The sequence below is a fragment of the Bemisia tabaci genome, chromosome 1 (assembly GCF_918797505.1).
Source record: "Bemisia tabaci chromosome 1, PGI_BMITA_v3".
Lineage (NCBI taxonomy): Eukaryota > Metazoa > Arthropoda > Insecta > Hemiptera > Aleyrodidae > Bemisia > Bemisia tabaci.
The window spans coordinates 1,892,911-1,913,214 of NC_092793.1; the positions used below are offsets into that span (position 1 = coordinate 1,892,911).

Genomic DNA, 20,304 nt, shown 5'->3' on the forward strand with positions numbered 1-20,304 from the left:
AAGCCGCCCAGAGGACCCCAGAGATAGCCTCCCGTGTGCTTTACATGGATTTCCGTGCCAAAAATGGCGTCCCCGGTAGCCGAGCCATAGTAGAAGAAGATTAAGGATTATATACGAAAATTAATCAGTTTTATTTCCCAGGCATTCTTAAAGCAAGTATTGGATTCTTAGTCATTATGCGATTCTCCGCGCCGCGTCATTAAGTACCCCATTTAAGTACTAACAACGCCCGACATTGCTTAACTCCCGTGATCGTCCGAGTGCTGCTGCCGTGGAGCTCCGGAGGCTCGCGTGTTCATAGAGGGTAATATAGCATTCATAAACGTCCCCAGCGCCAATTCCAGGATTGAAAGCAATGATATTCTTAGAAATTTCAATAAAGTTTCAAAGCAACATAAATCATGATAAAGGAGATCAATTTTTGGAAGGAAAGAAGTGAATTACATATGAATCAAATAAAGCACACTTATACAACTTAGTATACTTATTACAATAGAGAAAAATAAATGAAAGTTAAAAAAAGGAATACATACATATTGTAAATAAACTAATATAATAATATATAAAACTAATAAAATATTTGAAAATAAATAAACAAATAAATAAAATAAGAGATTAAAAAAAAATTAAAATAGATTAAAAAATTAAAAAATGAAATAGATTTAAAAAAATAGAATAAGAAAGTGAATAAAATAAAATAGATCAAGAAAATATATAAAATAAAATAGATGAAAAAAATAAATACAATAGTATGGATAAAAAGAATAACTGAAATAAACTAGATCATAAAAATGTATAAGATGGAAATAAACCACCGAGGAGCAGGAAGTCCGCGAACCGAACCTTAAAGCTGGGAACCGGGACGTGTGGGGACGGAGGGACGGGACTGAAGATCCCCAGACTCCCATGGGAACAAAGAAGATCCCCTGCTATCCACTCCCCTGGCAGTACAGGCGTTCCCTTGTCCATTCCTTGGGAGCACAGAGGGTTCCCTGTCATTCCCACAGGAGCACAGGGGATCCCCTGTTTATTCTTATGGGAAATTTTTAGCAGGGTAGATTAAAAATGGAGTAAGTACGTCTAACCTCGGAATTTGAGTAACTTTCATGGTCATACAGACAAGCAAAATCTCATTATTCTGCACTTCCAAATGGCATGTACATATGTGACGTCCGCCTTTTTTTTTTTGTCTTGAGAGCTCCGTAAAGCCTATAAGATGGCTAAGTCAGTCACGAGTAGATCCTCCAGTGGCTATACTCTTGTCTATAAAGGTATTCTACCTTGGCATGAAGAGTTTGCTGAATGCACAGGTGGACTCTCACCATCACGTAGTCCATCCCCTCCATTATGACTTCACTTTTGAAACCTTTTTTAAGTTCGGAAGTTCGTTTCAAGGAACCCCCTCAGGATGAAGCACATGCAAGAGCTCCATTGACAGGAATATTTTTTGTCAGCATCTTGGACTTCTTCTTGAAGACTTTAAAGAAATGGGACCTGCGGTCTCCTCGTGATGGGAGGAAGTTTGAATGTGACTTTTATTTTATCACAAAGTATATTGTGGGATTGATGGATCAACACAGAGTAAAAAAATGAATGCATGAAAATAGGTACACGCCAATATAATGGGATAATCACACTAAGATTATCAGGTTTCTTTTACATCGATAACATTAACGCTGACACCCATCTAATAATTTCATATGAAGTGAAATGTGAAATTTTTAGCCAGCGAACATGATGTCAACAGTTGTTGGCACCTTTCTTCGCCAAACGCCTTGTTCACACTACACTGTCTTTGTCTTGGATCTTTACTTACGTAACCACGCATACGCTGTGTGTGTTTAACACCTGAGAGATACATGTAACTCGTTTGCTCGCTAAGTTTCACCATGCAAAGAAAACCTTTTGACCAAGCAGTGGTCGTACAAAATAACAGGCGGCGTCTCTAAGTATGAATCAGTCGTCCAGTCCTTCCTAAAGGCGATGAATAGAATTCTATAGGTACCGATTATCCTAGCGCATACACAACACTTTACCTATTGCGAAAAAAATGAAAAAAAATGAGAAATAATAATTACCTTTCCTCACTGAAGAAAGGGCCTTAATACTGGACTGGCCGTCGAGTGGTTCTAGTTGCCTGGCTGACAATCGAGAATGAACTAGTGAACTTGGTTGTAATTAAACAGTTTCTGAAGGTTGGTTAAATTATTAACTATCTCCTTATCAGTAGGCGGGGTAGCAAATTCGGGCTCAGCACAAATATGACCCACTGTACTCTCATGCTTTTCATTGCTTATATTGCCTGCCAGCGGGTGTTGCAGCTTCGACTCACGCTTTCTGGGGCGTGGATTATGGAGTGAAGTAGAGGGCTCCCGGTTAGAGTAAGCGTCCATTGAGTCTGATTGTGAGTTGGTGCTACGGTTACTTTACTACGGTTTTATTCCTCCTCAACGGGGAGAGTGGAGATGGGGGTGTACAGCGACGAGGCTGTGCCGCGACTACCGCGTGCCGTTTTTCCAGTTTTTTTTTTTGCAAGAAGTATACAGGGTGTTCCAAAAGTCCGTACCCCCCTCGTAACTTTTGAACGGTTAGAGATAGAAAAACGAAACTTTGGGAATGTTTCTATCTTAAAGGGGACCATCTTCTAGACGGTTCAACATTTTTGTCCCCCGTCTCCGGGGGGGGGGGGGGGGGCGTCAACTTTTTTTTTCCAAATGGTAACCCCTTCTTAAGATACATCATTAGAAAGAACATAAAAAATTAAGAATTTTGGCGCAAACCGCAAATCAATATCTTAATTTTTGACCGAGTTATGATAGGTCAAAGGTCAAATTTCACATATTTTCAAAAAATCATATCTCCGGTTCAAATTATCGTAAAGAAAAAAATAAAACGGGCAAATTTACCAAATTGTGAGCTTTTTTAAGTTAAAATGCACAGAAATTACTTCAAACTAATTTTAAGGGGGATTTCGGACCCCCAAATACGTCATTTTAAAGGTCATACGATATTCTCGCGAAATGAGCCAATCTCCTCTTACTTTTCCTCAACATTATCTTATTAAGTTCAAAATTAGTTCAACATTGCGTTTTCAAGTCCCTAAATCTCGGGCAAAGTTCAAAAAACGAAATTTAGGGTGATTAAATTCAACCATTTTAATTTCATTTTTTTTTAAACTTTGTTCGAAATTTAGGGTCCGTTGGGGTCGTTTTTAAGTCTCCAAATGTCGAACAAAGTTTAAAAAAAAAATAAAATTTAAATGGTTGAATTGAATCACCTTAAATTTCGTTTTTTGAACTTTGCCCGAGATTTAGGGACTTGAAAACGCAATGTTGAACTAATTTTGAACTTAATAAGATAATGTTGAGGAAAAGTAAGAGGAGATTGGCTCATTTCGCGAGAATATCGTATGACCTTTAAAATGACGTATTTGGGGGTCCGAAATCCCCCTTAAAATTAGTTTGAAGTAATTTCTGTGCATTTTAACTTAAAAAAGCTCACAATTTGGTAAATTTGCCCGTTTTATTTTTTTCTTTACGATAATTTGAACCGGAGATATGATTTTTTGAAAATATGTGAAATTTGACCTTTGACCTATCATAACTCGGTCAAAAATTAAGATATTGATTTGCGGTTTGCGCCAAAATTCTTAATTTTTTATGTTCTTTCTAATGATGTATCTTAAGAAGGGGTTACCATTTGGAAAAAAAAAGTTGACGCCCCCCCCCCCCCCCCCCCCCGGAGACGGGGGACAAAAATGTTGAACCGTCTAGAAGATGGTCCCCTTTAAGATAGAAACATTCCCAAAGTTTCGTTTTTCTATCTCTAACCGTTCAAAAGTTACGAGGGGGGTACGGAATTTTGGGACACCCTGTAATAATTACGAGAGCGTGCAGGAGCGCCAACCCGCGCCCACTCCAGCGCTGCGCAGCCGTGTCGCACAGGAGACCCGTATCCGGGCTTTCCAGCTCACTGTACAGCACTTACACAGGGTGATCCAAGGTTAAACCGGCGGACGGTAGTAGGAGCGTGTTCTATGGGTGAAACAAAAGCTTTTTACTGTTCCAAATTTTTTTAAAGGCGTTTTTTACGGCCCTCCCCAAACTTCGGGAAAATCAATCGTTTTTCCTGCATCTTGACAACGATAACGTATGGAATGATTTCTGGGCAAAAAATCAAATCTAGGGGGTGGTACCCTAGCGGATGGAGGATATGATCGTGTTGCAAGTTTATGTTGCAGTTTAACTTAACAGGTGGGTCAAATTTGCAAAAAAAGAGGGGGAGGAGGTCAGGAAAAAGTACCCCTTCTCCCTAGAAAAATTACTCGAATTGGTACATCTAGACCCCCCCCCCCTACCCAAAGTATCATTCACATAGCCGTTCCTGTGGCGAAAATGGAACGTTTAGCGCGATACCTGATTTTCTGTCCCGTGATCTTTCTTTCTTTCTTTCTCTTTTTCGTGCTTCTTTCCTTTGATTTTAGTTGATTTTAAGAATATTATTATGGCTAATTTACTTGTAACTCCAGTTCACATTCAACCTCAATGGTACTACTTGTGTAATTTGAAATTCTTCGGTCAATCCTCAATAAACTTAGGAGAGTAGTAGCTTCACACCCTCCTCCCCCTTTTTCTTTTTTACCGGAAATGCATTCCATTGTAAGGTACCGAATCTTGATAAAATTGGTATGCACTCGTAATTTGATACGCTAAATTCATTAGTAACCCTAGAAAATCTGAATCTTAGTGAATCGCAAATCGCGAATATTCGCGCCGCAAATTGTGAACTTTTGAACCGACATCTTCAAGTATTAGCACCGTCACGAATAACGAATTGTCAACTCTTCGCGTGGTCAAAAATGACAAATTCCCGAGTGGCAATCGTAAAACATTGCGAGGACCTGCGCAAGGCTTCCATCCAAGACATCGCAAACGGCGGATCTCAATTTATCTTTACCGACTTTGTTGAGTTTACGAGCAGTGCGAACGATTGCGATTGGCCCGCGTATCTTGGTTGCTCCAAGAGTACCACACATTGAAAGTTGAATGACCAAGACGGAAGAGAGTGTGAGATAATATGTACCTGAAATTAATTAATTATTGATAGTCAATTATTCAATTAATTATCGATAAAATAAATTTGTAAAATCATATTATTGGTTGAAAATTTAAACAATACGATCCGAAACAAAAGTCATTTAAAATTATTCGCATTACTTACTATTCGTAGTTGTAAACAATTGACTGAAATTATTCATTTTACTATTTGTAGCTGTCAACCATTGACTTAAATTATTCGTTGTACTATTCGTATTCGCGAATTGACAAAATTATTCGCTTTTCACTTCGTTTGAAACATTTATTATTCGCATAGCCCTAGTAATTTGCAATGCACGAAACGGGTCCTCTGTGAAATTCTGATGAAGAAATGTGTATCAGAATGCTTCATTCTGTACCTTGTCCAGTGGTTCATCGGTGCAATCGGGTGAGAAACAAATGATAATCACACAAAGAGTGTTATTTCGGGAAACATATGCATCAAAATATGTTCAGAACTCAATTGAAAAGTTTGAAATAGGAAAACCTTCATCACGCCCAGAACCCTGCGTCGCCATATTGTTTGTTTACCATTGTCCGCAATGAGGAGTGGAGGGGCCACACCGTATAGGTATTAGTAGTCGAATTTCCGCGAGTGGCTTCGGTTACGTTTTAGATTTACCGCCAATCTCCTTCACAGCAAAACGAAATCCCCTCCGAGTGACGGCGCAGTGCACCTACAACATTTGGTTTTCGTGCTGGTAGCAATGACGACCACATCCAAAATTCTCGGACTGTCGGTGATCTCGGATTCTCGGTGTGTCAAAATAAGGATAGACGCAAACTTAAGCCATAATAAGCAAGTGACAAGCAACTAACGATGAGTATAGTTTTTAAGTTTTTAACTTCAGCTTTGCAAAGCGTTTTTCTCTGTTGGGTCGCAAACCTTGCCAATCTAGTCGAATAAGTTGACCAAATGTGTTGGGGCCTTAATCCCTAATTTAATTTAAAGATGAGAAAAGCTACCAAGAGCGCGCGGGCCTGGCTTCAGCTCCCTTGAGCTGGGGTTCCTAACTAACACCGGGCTCGAGCCGGGGTCCCTACTCTGAAGTTCACCGAGCTAGCCGGGGTCCCTAAACTACTCTCCGGGCGAACCGGGGTCCCTATCTGAACTTCTCCGGGCTAACCGGGGCTTACAAACTAATACACCGGGCGTACCGGGGAGTTACCTGTGACACCGGGCGTACCGGGGAAACCTTACCTTATGAGCACTGAATTGCCGGGCGCACCTTGGAGCTGTGGAGCCGTAGACTGCTGCTAGACGGATGGCGATGAAATGGCACTTGTACTGGCGTGCACCCAGGACCTGGGTAACTCGGAATCCCGCGCCCGGCATAGGAAGTTGGAGAACAAAAAACACTTCTTAGAAAGGAACTTAAATACCTTTACCTTTGGAACCTTCTTAGCTTTATTTACAATTATTTACAACTGTGGGAACCAAAAAACTTATTATTTTCCTTTTCTAAACAAAATAAAATGACCTTAGTAAACTAAAAACATCTTGGCGACGCGAGCGCTCTCTAGGGCAGCGCCGCTGAAGCTGGCCGCGGCCGGCGTCGCGGCGCGATTAGCTGTGCGCTAGACGGCCCGGCGCGGCAGCAGAAATTACGCGCTAGAGGCGCGTACAAAATGCACTCGCGGAAGTTCGTGTTATGAAAACCTCAAACTTGCCGACCAGTCAAAGAGAGGGACACTTTTTCCGTAGAAAAAGAATAATTGAGATGGTAATACTCTCCTGTACATGGCTACTTCATTTTTTCCTGTTCTCATGATACTATTTGCTGTAGCTGTTAGGTCGATACCTGTTTTCTTCCGCCATCGAGTCTTAGTGTCCCAACTTAAATCCTGGTCGCCTCCCTGAATTTGAAATTTATCCCCCGAATGAGTCCACAACCAGATCAGATTTGCAGCAGAGTTGGAACAAACTTTTTTCTAGAACTGTGTTCCCACGGTGCGGCCGCGGCGCGACGAAGCGACCGAGTCGCGATTTTAGCAGTGTGTCTATTGGCATGAGGAAAGGAGGGGGCGAGGGTGTAGCTAGGCTTTGAGGGAGGGGAGTGTGAGGGGGTCGATTATGGGAACTAGGCCAATGGCCATCCTGACCCTCCCCCCTTCCACCTATCCAAAGTGTAACCACGGTGAATCGCGGATTGGCGATGATGCAATCCTGAGATGTCCCGCTCCTTCGATCACCACAGTTGCCGCAGCTGGCGCGGTGCTGAATGCGATTCGTCTGCAGTCCATGTTAGGCCTTGTCTCCCTGCGACGTTTCATGGGATTTGTCCTGACAGTCAGGGGGCATGTGTCATCCCGTATGCCAGTTCGCGCTGCAAGTTTCCCCCGTAGATTCCTCCCTTTATTTTGGTACCTTGTACAAGGAAATCTTTGGCGAACTCCCCGATTTTAACTGAAAGAACCCAAAAACAAGATGACAGCCAAAATGGCGGCTGAAAATTGAAATTTTGATAAAATGGCACGAAACATCGAGAAAGGTGTCGATTCTCATGTTTTTTGGGTCGTAGATTTCCAAGAAATTGACCGAAAGACCCCTCGACCCACGGAAATGCCCAAAATCCAAGATGGCGCCCGATTTTGGCTCTTTAGCGGCTGAAACGTGAAATACATTGCAAAGAGAGGAGTAAACTCTCTAAATATATTTTCGAGGTCGTTTATCCCCCAGAAACAGTAAAGAAACATGTCATGCAAATGGTCCTGATTTGGTTCTTGTGGGGACCAAATTCGGCCGCCAATCTGGTTCGAGTGTCCCTGATACTCCATGGTAATAGCACAATGGGTTTGTGATTTGTCGAAACATTGGTATTTCGGGTCGTAGAGTTCAACGGTATGGTCCACTGAACCACCTAACTTACAGTAATACCTAAAATCCAAGAATGCGCCCAATTTTAGCTTCACGGGGATGGGGGTGGAACGCCAAATACGGCCCAAAAAAATGGGTGCATCCCTTAAATATTTTTGAAGTTGCTTATTTTTAAACAATGTGTAAAGGGTAAAAAGGCATTTTGGACCCAGTTAATCTTTTTTGGCGCATTTTAATGCAACATTTGGCCGCCATTTTGGTCAAACTGTCCTTAATACATCGTTAAAATATGCTTTTTTAATTTTACAGGGACAGAAGATTTTTTTTTATTCAATTTCTTTAGAATCTACGACCCAAAAAACATGAGAATTGACAATTCGCTCGATATTCTGTGCCGTTTTACCAAAATTTCAATATTCAACCTCAATATTTGTTTTGGGGGTCTTGCGGTCAAAAGCGGGGAGTTTGCCAAATATTTTCTCATTCTAGGGACCAAAATGAAAAGATTAAGCCATGGTAGTAACTTGCATCACGGTATAATACATGCCCCCTCAGTATTTCCTAGAATCACCTAAAGCCTGTTTCAGACGATCAAAGTATAGAGCTCTTAAAGTGGCATAACGTGGCCCTCCATGGCCTTCAAAGATTGTCGGCCCGACAATCTTAGAGTACCTGTATAGGGAGAGTAGCGACAGATCTGAAACTCCGAAAGTCCATCAGGCCTTCACCGATGCCTCCGCGAATAAAGTTAGGGCCCAACAGGGCAGCCAACCTATGAATTTCAATTATCCATAGCGATTTACTGATACTATTGTTACGAACCGTCCTTTATTAAGCACGTGTTTGACTCAGTTTTTGCATAAATTTACTCAATTTCGCGGAAGAACGCTCATTTCTGTACATTCTTGGCCATCTTGGTTAGAATTGGAATCTGCAGACTGGCAGTGTTTGTGCGTTAGAAGTTGGTTAGAAGGGTGGCTGCACTTTTGGGCCCTAAGCCCTCCATGAACCGATCTGTCGGTACTCTCCCTATACAGGTACTCTAGACAATCTGTGAGGGTCACGTGACTCCACTGGGTGGTTGGGCTGAAAGTGGCCTAAAAAAAAATCCAATTCTGATTGGTTCTCGCTCATGGAGGCCGAAACGAGTGCACCATGATGGCAGTACCTCGAATGTGAACAAGAATAATTAAAATATTACCTAATTGTGGTTTATCAAGAGTAAATTGTTATTTCCGTCCGTCCAAAATGAAAATATTTAAGAAATTATTCACAAACCAATCTTATTTTCTTTTTAATTAATCAATTTGTTGATGTTGTTGTTTTTGTGTGACAGACATCGCAGGATTCCTGATCCTTATCCCTCAATATCGTTCGTTTGGGTGCACTCGGTTCGGCCTCCATGGCCAGCCAAGGCCGGCTGCCAGTCAGCTGATAATCGAGTTGTCTTAACTCTGGGTATAAAGGGACTCTACTACTTTCATCGTATGACACGGGCTCAGAAGTTTTCGTATGATCAGATTTAGAGTGTTGTGTGGAAGCGGCTTTTAAACAGGATTTTAAAGGATTCCTTCTCGATTTTCTGTTTAAACACTTGACGATAGTAACATTTATATTTTTACCATGTTTTTACCTGGCTTATCTGCAAAATACACGAATAAGAATAAAGCAGAGTTTTCTCAAATGTTGAATTAGGTCTGATTAAAAAGTAAATCTCAAAACCTTGCCTTATCATTCATCGCCAAAATATTGCAGAGTTTCCGGCAGTCTGGGAAAACCGGGAAGGTCTGGCAAAGTCAGGGAATTTATAGGAAAAGTTAGGAAGATTCGCGATCAGTTAGGTAATCTTTACTGAACGTAGAGCTGGGCAATCGTAGATAATCTACTCGGTAACTTCAGCCATTCGAGAGGACATGAGCATCTGCCGAAATCGTTTCCATAACGTGTTTTTCTGGGAATTAAATTGTTGTCAAAAGTTAAGTAAGAAGCCAGCGCACTTAAAAAATGACGGGGAAAATTTATATGGGAGTTTACTTTTTCCAGGGTAGTCAAGGAATTCGGAAATTCTTAAGTAAGAGAAAAGCAAAAAAGTCAGGGAAAAGTCAATATTTTTTAGAGTTGACCAAAATTAAATATTTCCAAAAAAGTGTGCTAAAAAGGTAAGTAACTGAACTCGCGTTTCAAATTTCCTTTTGCATTTTTCTATCCTCCACTTTGGGATACCGCAACACGCGAATCCAGTACCTAATATTTAAGCGGTACAATACGGTCAGGAACCTACCTACTCAACGCTCGATCGGTGCTGAAACCATAATTAGTATTCGAGTTGGGCCTCGAATACGCCCGCTGCTTCGTAAGATCGTGGCAGGCAAACTCTATTACGTCTGATGCAAATAAAACTGCAGAGAGAATTTTAGTGTGTCAGCACAGTTACTTATTCAGTATAATCATCGCATTTATGAACCCCTCTTCTTCCTCACTATTACATTCAACCCCTCCCTCCCCTTCCTTCACCCCCCATCGAAGTGTCCTTTGCGACACCATTGTCGCTTTGCGGTTGGTGGTACTAGCGGGCTAATTATAGATTTAAAGAGCATAAAATAGGGAGGCAAGTATTATTCTCGTCCTACCTAGGACCCTCTACCTAGTTTAATATCTTTGTTACGTGATAGAAGGAAGATTATGAGACGAGATGCAAGGGACACCTTTTAACCTCATTTATATGTTTTGGTCTTGATTGGTATGTACCAGATTTTGTAATATAAATACACAAACTATTCAGAAAGTAGTGGGACAAATGCTATAACTTCAAAAGTAGGTAAGCTAGGTAGAAGCTTTTTTGGTTTTATCTGAAAGACAGGCCCAATATCTTTCTAATGAGACCAAGAACATATCGTTTGGTCGAAAATTCATCAAGTCATGGCGGCTCGAATAACGAGAGTTATGTTGCCACCTACGACTTTTAACAAGGATTTTCGCTCATTGAAATTGGTCTCTACAACTACAACTGTCCGATACTATGTTGCTCCCAAAACAACTTATAACCACCCTCAAGAACTACTTGGCAACATTTTACCGCAGTCGTCATCCGACTACTTGGGGTATGTCAACCCTTTAGAAGTGTTGTTAGTAACAGGTGATATTCCCTAGATAGGTAAGCCAGCTCTATTCGAATTTTGGAAATGTGACCCAGGTTTTTATTTATTACGTGATGTAGTTGTAAGTTCTCTCATTTACACAATGCATGAATACATTTTTTGTCACAGTTTGTTCTGAAGATCTACCGGTCCGATTTTTATGATCTTGCGGCTGTCGATTGTAAATCGACGGTGTAAGTCGGCAATCACATAACTCTGTTTGCGACGTTGCAGACTTCCTGTCACACTGTATTTTTTAAACGGAAAACTACTCAACGGAAATTTGTTAAAACTGCCGGGATTTTTCTTCTCTGTGCGAAGAACATTCTGCATAAACTTCAAGGAATGATGTCAATTTGTTCTCCTTTAAAAAAGGTACAAAGAGGCGGAGATTTTCAGACACCGCAAACGAGATATGCGATTGCGGACTTACGCCATCGAAATGTCCCTCGATGAGTCTGTTCTGTTTAGATAACTCACAATTTAGGTGTCTTATGAACTCGTGGCGTGTGATTAAAAATGTTTAGAGGGAAATGGACTGATGATATTTATGTTTGTTGCAGATGATAGAGTGGGCGCGGTGGATGGTGCTTGGACTCAGCGTGGTGGCAAGCGTGGCCACGCCGGCTATTAACGAAATCAGACCGAACAAACCCAACAAGCCCGGCAGATTTCTCTCACTCCCTGTCCCCCAAAAGTGCAGTCAAAGTAAGCACTTTTCGCATTTCGTTCGCCTCCAACTCCAAATCAGCGGCGTAACGGGCCAACCTTCCCCCTCCCCCTTCTCAAGACTCTTCTATGCAAGAGGGCTCTGGTCCAGCAACCTGAGGGCTCTTTGTTTTTCACTCTTAAGTTCCAAGCACAGTGCACGTTCTCTAATTCGAAGCCCCTTTAATTCGAAAAGCTCCATAATTCGAAGGCGAAACTGATCCCCTCGAAAAAAACCCTTTAATTCGGAAATTTGCAATGTATTTTGTCCCCTTCGATAATTCGAAATTTTGAGCGCTAAGCCGACTCGTTAATCAACTCTATGATTCGAAGTGATCGGCTCCGCGCGCTATGTAATTCGAATTAACATTCTGGACACTCAGTAATTCGAAATCTTTTCGCCCGACGGTCTGTTATTCGAAGTCGTATCGGCGGATAGCTAAGGAATGTCTGAACCTCTGTTTATTCACCCAGGTACACGCCGAAAAAGATGAGCTGTGTAATCAGTGCGTAAGCGATACAGTGATAGTGCGTGTTTAATTTATCCGTAATGGAAAAGTACGGCAAGTTAACTTTTGCCTAAAAAAAAGCAGGAAAAAAGGAGCATTAGCAACAATCGAAAACAACATGGACCGTGCGCGGTATGATGTCCTCATAGGCACAGTCCAAGATAACTGACTTCTTTGCTAAGTAGTAATCTTTTTCACGATCAAATCATTTTGTCTTTTTTTTTTTTTTTTAAAAAAAGAGAAAAAGTGTCGGGAGTCATCAGTCGTAAACTCATTAATTTGCTTCATTTTAAAATGAAAACTTGGCAGAAATGTTTCCTGTGGCAGGAAATGATGAATGGTGGCACTCCGCTCTGATCTTACTTTGAACAAAAAAGTGCGGCCCGTCAAAATTTGATGGTAGATGCGGTGACCACCAGTCATCAGCATGTCTACTTTGATCGAAATTGGTTCGGAATTTGATCGTCTATGCAGGGCTTCAAATGTTAAAAAAGCTAAGTAAACTGAGTACATTTAACTTCATGCTTAAGATTATAAGCGATCGGTTAAAGGGCGATTTTCTCGAAAATCTTTGTGATATAAGCCTCCGATCGAGAAGGGAGAAGATGGGAGGGGAGGGTATATATGCCACTGCTTCGACTGTTTAGTTCATCGTTCCAAGAAACACTTTGCTCGCATAAATCATACTCTTCGGTACCTACTTGTTCATCTATTGTGCCTCACCGAATTAAGTTTTCAGATTTGTTAACGAACGTTTGTTCATGACCGCCAATAGCAATTTGATGGCAACGTTGTCAATAGCGATCAGTCAAGACCTGGCCTCGCTTGTGCGAACTTGTAGCAGACGTGATCCTCTTGAATAAATCATGCTTTTCATCAAACTTGCGTTGAGCTTTTTAACACATCCACCATCCCTGTAATTGTTTTCCCAATTGACAAAGAAAATTTGAAACTTTGGGGATGTTCATAAGTCTAAAGTGGTGACTTTTTAGTTCTCCCAAATTTGTGGGAGACGGTTCCCTCTAAGGGGGCAAGGGGCAACTTTTTTTCAAATAGCAACCCCCCTTGTGTGATACCTCATTCAAAAGAAAACACACAAAAAAAATGTCGCAAACCGCAGGTCAAAATGTTGATTTTTCACAAAATGACGGCCGGTCAAAGTTCAAAATAACGGGAATTTGGCATCCGTTTTTGTCGATGGATCGGGATGAAACATGGTAACTACAATGGAATTTATTGGGGCAAGAAAACGATCGAGACATTACTTTTTCCAGGTATTTAGTCTAAGTTTAGTCCTTTTCTAAATGGCGGCGGTCAAAATTATGACCTGGAGCGAGAAGTGGATATTTAGACTGCATATCGGTGGATTTGCATGAAACTCGGTATGCGGGGGCGTTTCGGCAAGAGAAAAATGAATCTTTCATTGGATTTTTGAAATTTCGAATAACTTTAAGTGACGGCGGAAAAATGGCGGAAACTTGGTATTCCGGACGTTTCGGTACCTAATGATGATTCGCATGAAACTTGGCCGCCATTTTGAAGTATGAACATTTCAAAAATGTAATGTTTTTCTAGCCAGAAATCACCAGGACACTGAGTCTCATGCGAATCATCAGTGAACGTCCGTAATAACAGGTTCCCGCCATCATTCCGCCGTTACTTGAAGTTAATCAGAATTTCAAAAATCTAATGCAAGATTCGTTTTTCTCTTGCCGAGATGCCCCCGCATACCAAGTTTCATGCAAATCCACCGATAAGCAGCCTAGATATCCACTTCCCGCTCTAGGTCGCAATTTTGACCGCCGCCATTTTGAAACGGACTGAATTTCTTGGGAAAGTAATGCTAGAGTCGTTTTTCTCGTCCCCTCCCTATAAACGTCACATCACCGAGTTTCAGCCAAGCCCAATTTGCCGACAAAAGCAGAGATGCCGAATTTCCATTACTTTGAATTTTGACTGGCCGCCATTTTGTGAGAAATCAACATTTTGACCTGCGGTTTGAGCCAAAAATTTTCTTTTTGTATTTTCTTTGGAATGAAGTGTCACGAAGGGGGACGTTGCCATTTGGGAAAAAAGTTGCCTCCGCTTTTTTAGAGGGGGCTGCTCGAAGGCGAGTCAAAAAACATCGACCTTCGAATTTCAAAATTGTATAGGGGGAAAAGTTGCGCCATGGTATCAAATTAAAGTGTGCCAAAGCTTTCTCTGAAAGAAAAAAACAAAATTTACAGGTGCCCCTATTGCAATTTGTGTAAAAAAATCGCATAATTCATGCGGTTTTTTGCGATTTTATCGCACTGTTTAAGCATGATAGAAATTGGCTAGAGCCATATTTTTTGTGCCCCCACGCCCACATATGCCCTTACAAATGCAAAAAAAAAACAGTATTGCGGCCAGTTACGAATCGTATATGTCAACGACCTTATTGATTTTTTAGGTGACTTGGCAACCCTGCAGAAAGTGTATTTTTGCTCTTCAGGAACCATTTATATAGTTGATTAGGGGAAAATATTAGTTTTTTGGCTGCGGGCAATTTTCCTCCTATTTTCAAGTTCACGGTTAGGCCGAGTCGCTCGATGTAGTCGAAATTACAGCGATTTTTGCCATTTGTTTGTCCAACTTTGCAAGCATGTAAAAAATCGGGCCTTCAATTTCGGAGACTCTTTTTACAGTAGAATACGAGGATATAAAAATTATTTTGCCAGAGAATGTTTTTATGCCTCCGTCCGTGGAGCCCTTACCAACGTAGAAAAACACGATTATCGACGTTTCAGCGATTTTTGCCAATATTTTGAAGTGACTTGGCAACCACGTTAAAATCCTTAAATATTTTAATTATTTTGTTTATGTATTTGAGCTTTTTATGATAATTAATCGTTTATTTATTCAAAGACCTCTTACTTTATCATTGTTCAATTTAATTTATATCAGGTAAAATACAACCGTTCAATTAATTAAATTAAATATTTAAATAAAACTGAAATGAAGAATTAAAAGTATTTAATAATTAATTATTTGAATCATTAAAATTTAATAATTAAATATGTTTGTGAATTTTTGTATCAATAAATAGACGTTTAATTAACAATTAAAGCTCAAATACGCAAACAAAATAATTAAAATATTTCAGGCTTTTAAAGTGATGAATGGGAGTCAAGTTTCGTCTCTTTCTTGCTTCTGAGGAGGTACAAAAAAAGACCAAAACGAAATACGTCTTACCGGATCTTTCTCTGCCATGAAAAGAGTCTCGAATATTGAAGGCCAAAATTTTGCGTGGTTGCCAAGTCACTATAAAACATTGCCAAAAATCGCTGAAACGTTGATATAAATCGTGTTTTTCTATGTTGGTAAGGGCTCCACGGAGGCATATAATCATTCCCTGGTAAAATAATTATTATATTCTCGTATTCTATTGTAAAAAGAGTCTCCAAAATTTGAAGGCCCGATTTTTTATATGCTTGCCAAGTTGGACAAACAAATGGCAAAAATCGCTGTCATTTCGACTACGTCAAGCGACTCTGCCTAACCGTGAACTTGAAAATAGGAGGAAAACTGCCCGCAGCCAAAAAACTAATATTTTCCCCTAATCAACTATATAAATGGTTCCTGAAGAGCAAAAATAGACTTTCTGCAGGGTCGCCAAGTCACCTAAAAAATCAATAAAATCGTTGACTTATACGATTCGTACCGACCGCAATAGTGTTTTTTTGCATTTTTAAGGGCATATGTGGGCACAAAAAATATGTTGATCCAAAAATTAATTAGCATACCGTGAAGGACTATTAAACGTGAGTTATTACTCCAAAAATGAGGGCTCTAGCAAATTTCTATCATGCTTAAATAGTGCGATGAAATCGCGAGAAATCTCATGAATTATGTGATTTTTTTACGCGAATTGCAAAAGTGGCACCTGTAAATTTTTTTTTTTCAAAGAATGCTTTGGCACACTTTAATTTGATACCTAGGCGCAACTTTTTCCCCCTATACAGTTTTGAAATTCGAAAGTCGATGTTTTTGACTCGCCCTAGCTGCCCCTCAAAAATCTGGGTCGACTAAAAAGTTGTTACTTCAGACCTAGGAACATTTCCAAAGTTTTAAATCTCTTAACTCAATTAGGAAACAAGTTACAGGGGTGGTGGGTGACTTTTAGATAATCCTGTATTCTTATTTGAATGAATCTCGTCCAATATTCTGACATCATTATTTTCATAATTCACTCTTTGAATTTGTATTGACAGGGCCAAAAGAGTTTTTCTACCGAGGACATAACTACTTCTACAGTGGGCATCTGCCGCAGTATCGTAACACCAAATTGGATTGGTTGGATGCCAGAAACATCTGCCGAGAATACTGTATGGATCTTGTTTCCATGGAAACTCAAGAGGAAAACAACATGATTTTTAGACTCATTCAGCAAAGTAAGCTCTTTTCACCCTTTAATTACCTATTATTTTTTTATCCCAATTCATTTCCAAGTGTTAAACCTAGAAATTGTTTAACCGAGCATATACTCACATTGGAAGGTTGTTCAGACAATTAATCTCTCTGCCCTCCTATCCCCTCTAAAATATGAATAGGTGAAAAATAACATTTAGTTGTCAAATCAGACTTTTAGGCATGTTAATTAGGTACCGACCAATCTTCCTCCATTTCCTTGATAAGAGCAAAATACAGTCGGCCCTCGTTATAACGGCACTCTTTATAGCGGATAACTTGCTGTAGCAGCAAGATTAGCTGTCCCCTTGCCGTTCCTAAATTAATCATTATAGATATTTTATGGACCTCCTTTATAACGCAATCTCTCAATAGCGGCGAAATGATCCGGTCCCTTGAAGTCTACTATGGAGAGGGCCTACTGCATGTGAAAGTATGACGCAAGATATAAAATTTTAAATAACATTGAAATCATTCACTTTTGGCCGTCTCTAGAGAACACAATTAGAAATATGATCCTGTACTTAAATACGTCCTAACCCATTTGTTTAGCCAAGAGTTAAAAACATCAAAGGCATAGGTATGTTGGGTAAAAAGTCAAGCAGTCTTCTCACATGATCCTTTATAAACTGCAGTGAAAATCATGGAATGCTCTACATAGGTCAGAACACCACTTTCACCCAGGGTCATATTCCTAGTCGCTCCCTAAACAGCTCCTTTCCCTGTCCTTTCCTTAGGAGGCCCCATTTAGTTTACATTACTTGTTGTAGAAAGCCCAACACCATGTATTTCCATTGCGGTGTTTCAAAATCTCCGCTCCTAGTTTATTTTGTTGAAGAGAAACAAGGCGACTTCATATCTTGTAATTTGAACAGAATATATATATTCCTCTGAAAAAGAAGAAACATGAAGGAAGTTTTCAAGAAATTAGGAGGTTGACTATTTTTCTCAGGAAAAAATAAAATATGATGGGAGGTCTACAACATTGCAAACAGAGACAGGTGGTCCGCACTTCAGCCATCAAGAGGTAGGTAGCTACACAAAAAATCCCATTTTTGCAAACCTCTGGTAAAATACAGCAGTGTAACTTTGGATATGGATTCTTAAAAGGGATTTACTCCAACAAAAAATACCATATACAAGAGAAAAAATTTTGCGAGTTTTGTAAATTTTAAGAGAGATTTGCTTCCAACTTAAAATTTGTCAAATCATAAAATTTTTTCTCTCATATATTTTACTTTTTGCATAATTTTCTGAAGTTATACCGCTGATTTTCACCTGAGGTTGGCAAAACTACCCTAATTCACAATGTAAATTAAATGGGGTCTTCCCAAGAAAAGGAAAGGAACGACTACGAATAAGACCCTCAGACTCCTTCAAATCTAAAGATTTGTGATAGTTATTACATTCCTGAAGTAAAACTAAGAGGCCTTGCTTTGGAAACTTGAGTTGTCTCTGAAGCTCTCTCATTCTCATCTTAAAAAGCTCATTAAATTGAACCTGCAAAGCAGCACATATGATCGCCAATATTGATTAACCCCTTGAATCATCACTTGCTCTATTTAAGAGCTTGTTTTTTTACACTGTGTTTTCCAGCAGTGGTCTATGTGATGTCTCGATGGTAAATTTCCAAATTACGTATCTTGGTTTGTGACGTTGCAGACCAGCTTCTGTCATACTTTATTCCCTAGGTAAATGTAAAACTACTCCAACATCAACTTTTGAAATCTTTACCTCTCTGTGTGAATAATATACTATGAAAATTTCAAGGATCATATTGAGTCATTCTCCTTTGAAAAATAAAAAGGGAGTGGAGATTTTGAAACACCACACTTTCGGAGTTTCACTGGCGATCTAGCTCATTTACATTTGAACTCTATTAGGGTCTGATTTTAAAAGTCTGCTTAGTTATTTTTGGAGCAGGTACTCAATTGCAAAATGCTAATCTTATTACTTTTTCATCTAGTCAATGTTGTTACAATTGTGAATGCTTGTTACCTGCAAGAACTGATTTTCAAATGAAGGAACTAGTGGTGAAGGCTCAAAATTGAATTTAATTGCTTTTGTGAACAGATGATGTACCCTACATTTGGACAAGTGGGCGCCTATGCGACTTCAAAGGGTGTGAAAACCGACGAGACCTTGAGCCGAAAAGCTTGTTTGGATGGTTCTGGTCAGCAACACGAGTAAAAATGGCACCAACTAATCAGATTCCACAGGGCTGGGGCTACAACGCTTGGAGCCAGAGCGGGCATAAAAAAGTGCCACAGCCTGACAATGCCGAATTTGACATTAACCGCACAAATGAATCCTGCCTGAGTGTCCTCAACAACGTATATAATGATGGCATCGCTTGGCACGATGTTGCTTGTTACCATGAAAAACCCTTTGTCTGTGAAGATAGTGAGGAACTTCTCAACTACGTTGCCTCCACGAATGCTGGAATCCAACTCTAAATTTTCAATGCTCATTTTCGATGCAGCCTCTTGTATTCACTTTTTGCCCTCTCTTTCCCCTTTGCCCCTGCTCAGTTTCTCGTGGTCTCCTGAGATGTGCACGACAGGAAGTCATTTCCTGCTGTATATTTCTTTAATTCATTCCAACACTACTAAAGTAGATGAAGCCGAAGCAAGGGCATCGGCCAATGTGCCCAAAGTAGAGGTCCCTTTGGGTAATCTTGGTGAATATGCTTCCTTGGCAATTGTGTTTATCAAGCAAGTGTCAATATCACACTTAAAAGCAGTAGGTAAGAGTTATAATCTGAGTAAGAGTCAGTAACAGAAATACAGTATTTTTAAGGCTTTGTGAGGCTATCAATTTTCGTCCCAGCAAGTTTCAGACATTTTTAAAAAAGACGCCTAATGAACCTATAGTCTGTTGTCGGATCTCCACCAATTTTCCCTACGGCAAGAAGCATTTCCATCTCAAATGTTAGATGCTTTTACAACTTTGCTGAGCATCGACCTAATGATCCATCACAGTCATATTCTCATGACTGTGAAAGTAATTCTGGAGCATCAAGGTTTTTGGTGGATTCCATGCAGGACAACCTCTCAACATTCTTGGTGTATTCTGTTTAAATCTTACTTCGTCAATTTATATAAAAATAAATTCTTATGGGGAACATCCCTCTCAATTGTTTTACTCCAAGATCATGAAATTTAGAAATTGTTGTCAATACTCTTACAGGGAAAACTTGATAAATGAATACATCAAAGAAAGAAGTGCACTCGCGTGTATTCTAAACTTCATGTTGCTATGCTACCGAAAGATTTGATCTTTTACCTATGTTCCGCATTTACTTCTTGCAGACAATGAATATATTTTCTTCCACTCAAATTGTCACTATACCAAAAATTTTATTTGCCTTCTGTAAATATAGTAAGTATTTGAATTATGTCTCTTTTTATTTATTCTTTGAATGTGTGAGTGCATGACTCAATCTTCAGCGTGTCTTTAAAATCCCTAAAGGTACAATTACACATGTTTATCTAGTCAATTATTAAAGTTAAAGTTTTCATCAATTCCTAGCCATGTAGGAATCCCAGGGAATAAAAGAGCAGTCTGACAAAACGTCTAACAAAACTGCTCTCCTTGGCCAATAA

At 39.9% G+C, this 20,304-nt stretch overlaps 1 protein-coding gene across 4 annotated transcripts in view; it reads left to right on the plus strand.

The window, feature by feature from the left end:
- The window catches only part of slf (C-type lectin domain-containing protein slf), a 117,029-nt gene extending 96,933 nt beyond the window's left edge, over positions 1–20,096 (plus strand). For 3 of the 4 annotated variants that reach the window (XM_019051757.2, XM_019051760.2, XM_019051756.2), the window contains exons 2-4: positions 11,615–11,759; positions 16,504–16,683; positions 18,773–20,096. In XM_019051757.2, coding sequence (XP_018907302.1) covers positions 11,615–11,759; positions 16,504–16,683; positions 18,773–19,155 — 708 coding nt within the window. In that variant the 3' untranslated portion in view covers positions 19,156–20,096. Of the gene's footprint in view, positions 1–6,733; positions 6,821–11,614; positions 11,760–16,503; positions 16,684–18,772 lie in introns of those variants that run through there. The other variant, XM_019051753.2, reaches the window with a different exon arrangement.
- The last annotated feature ends 208 nt before the right edge of the window (positions 20,097–20,304 follow it).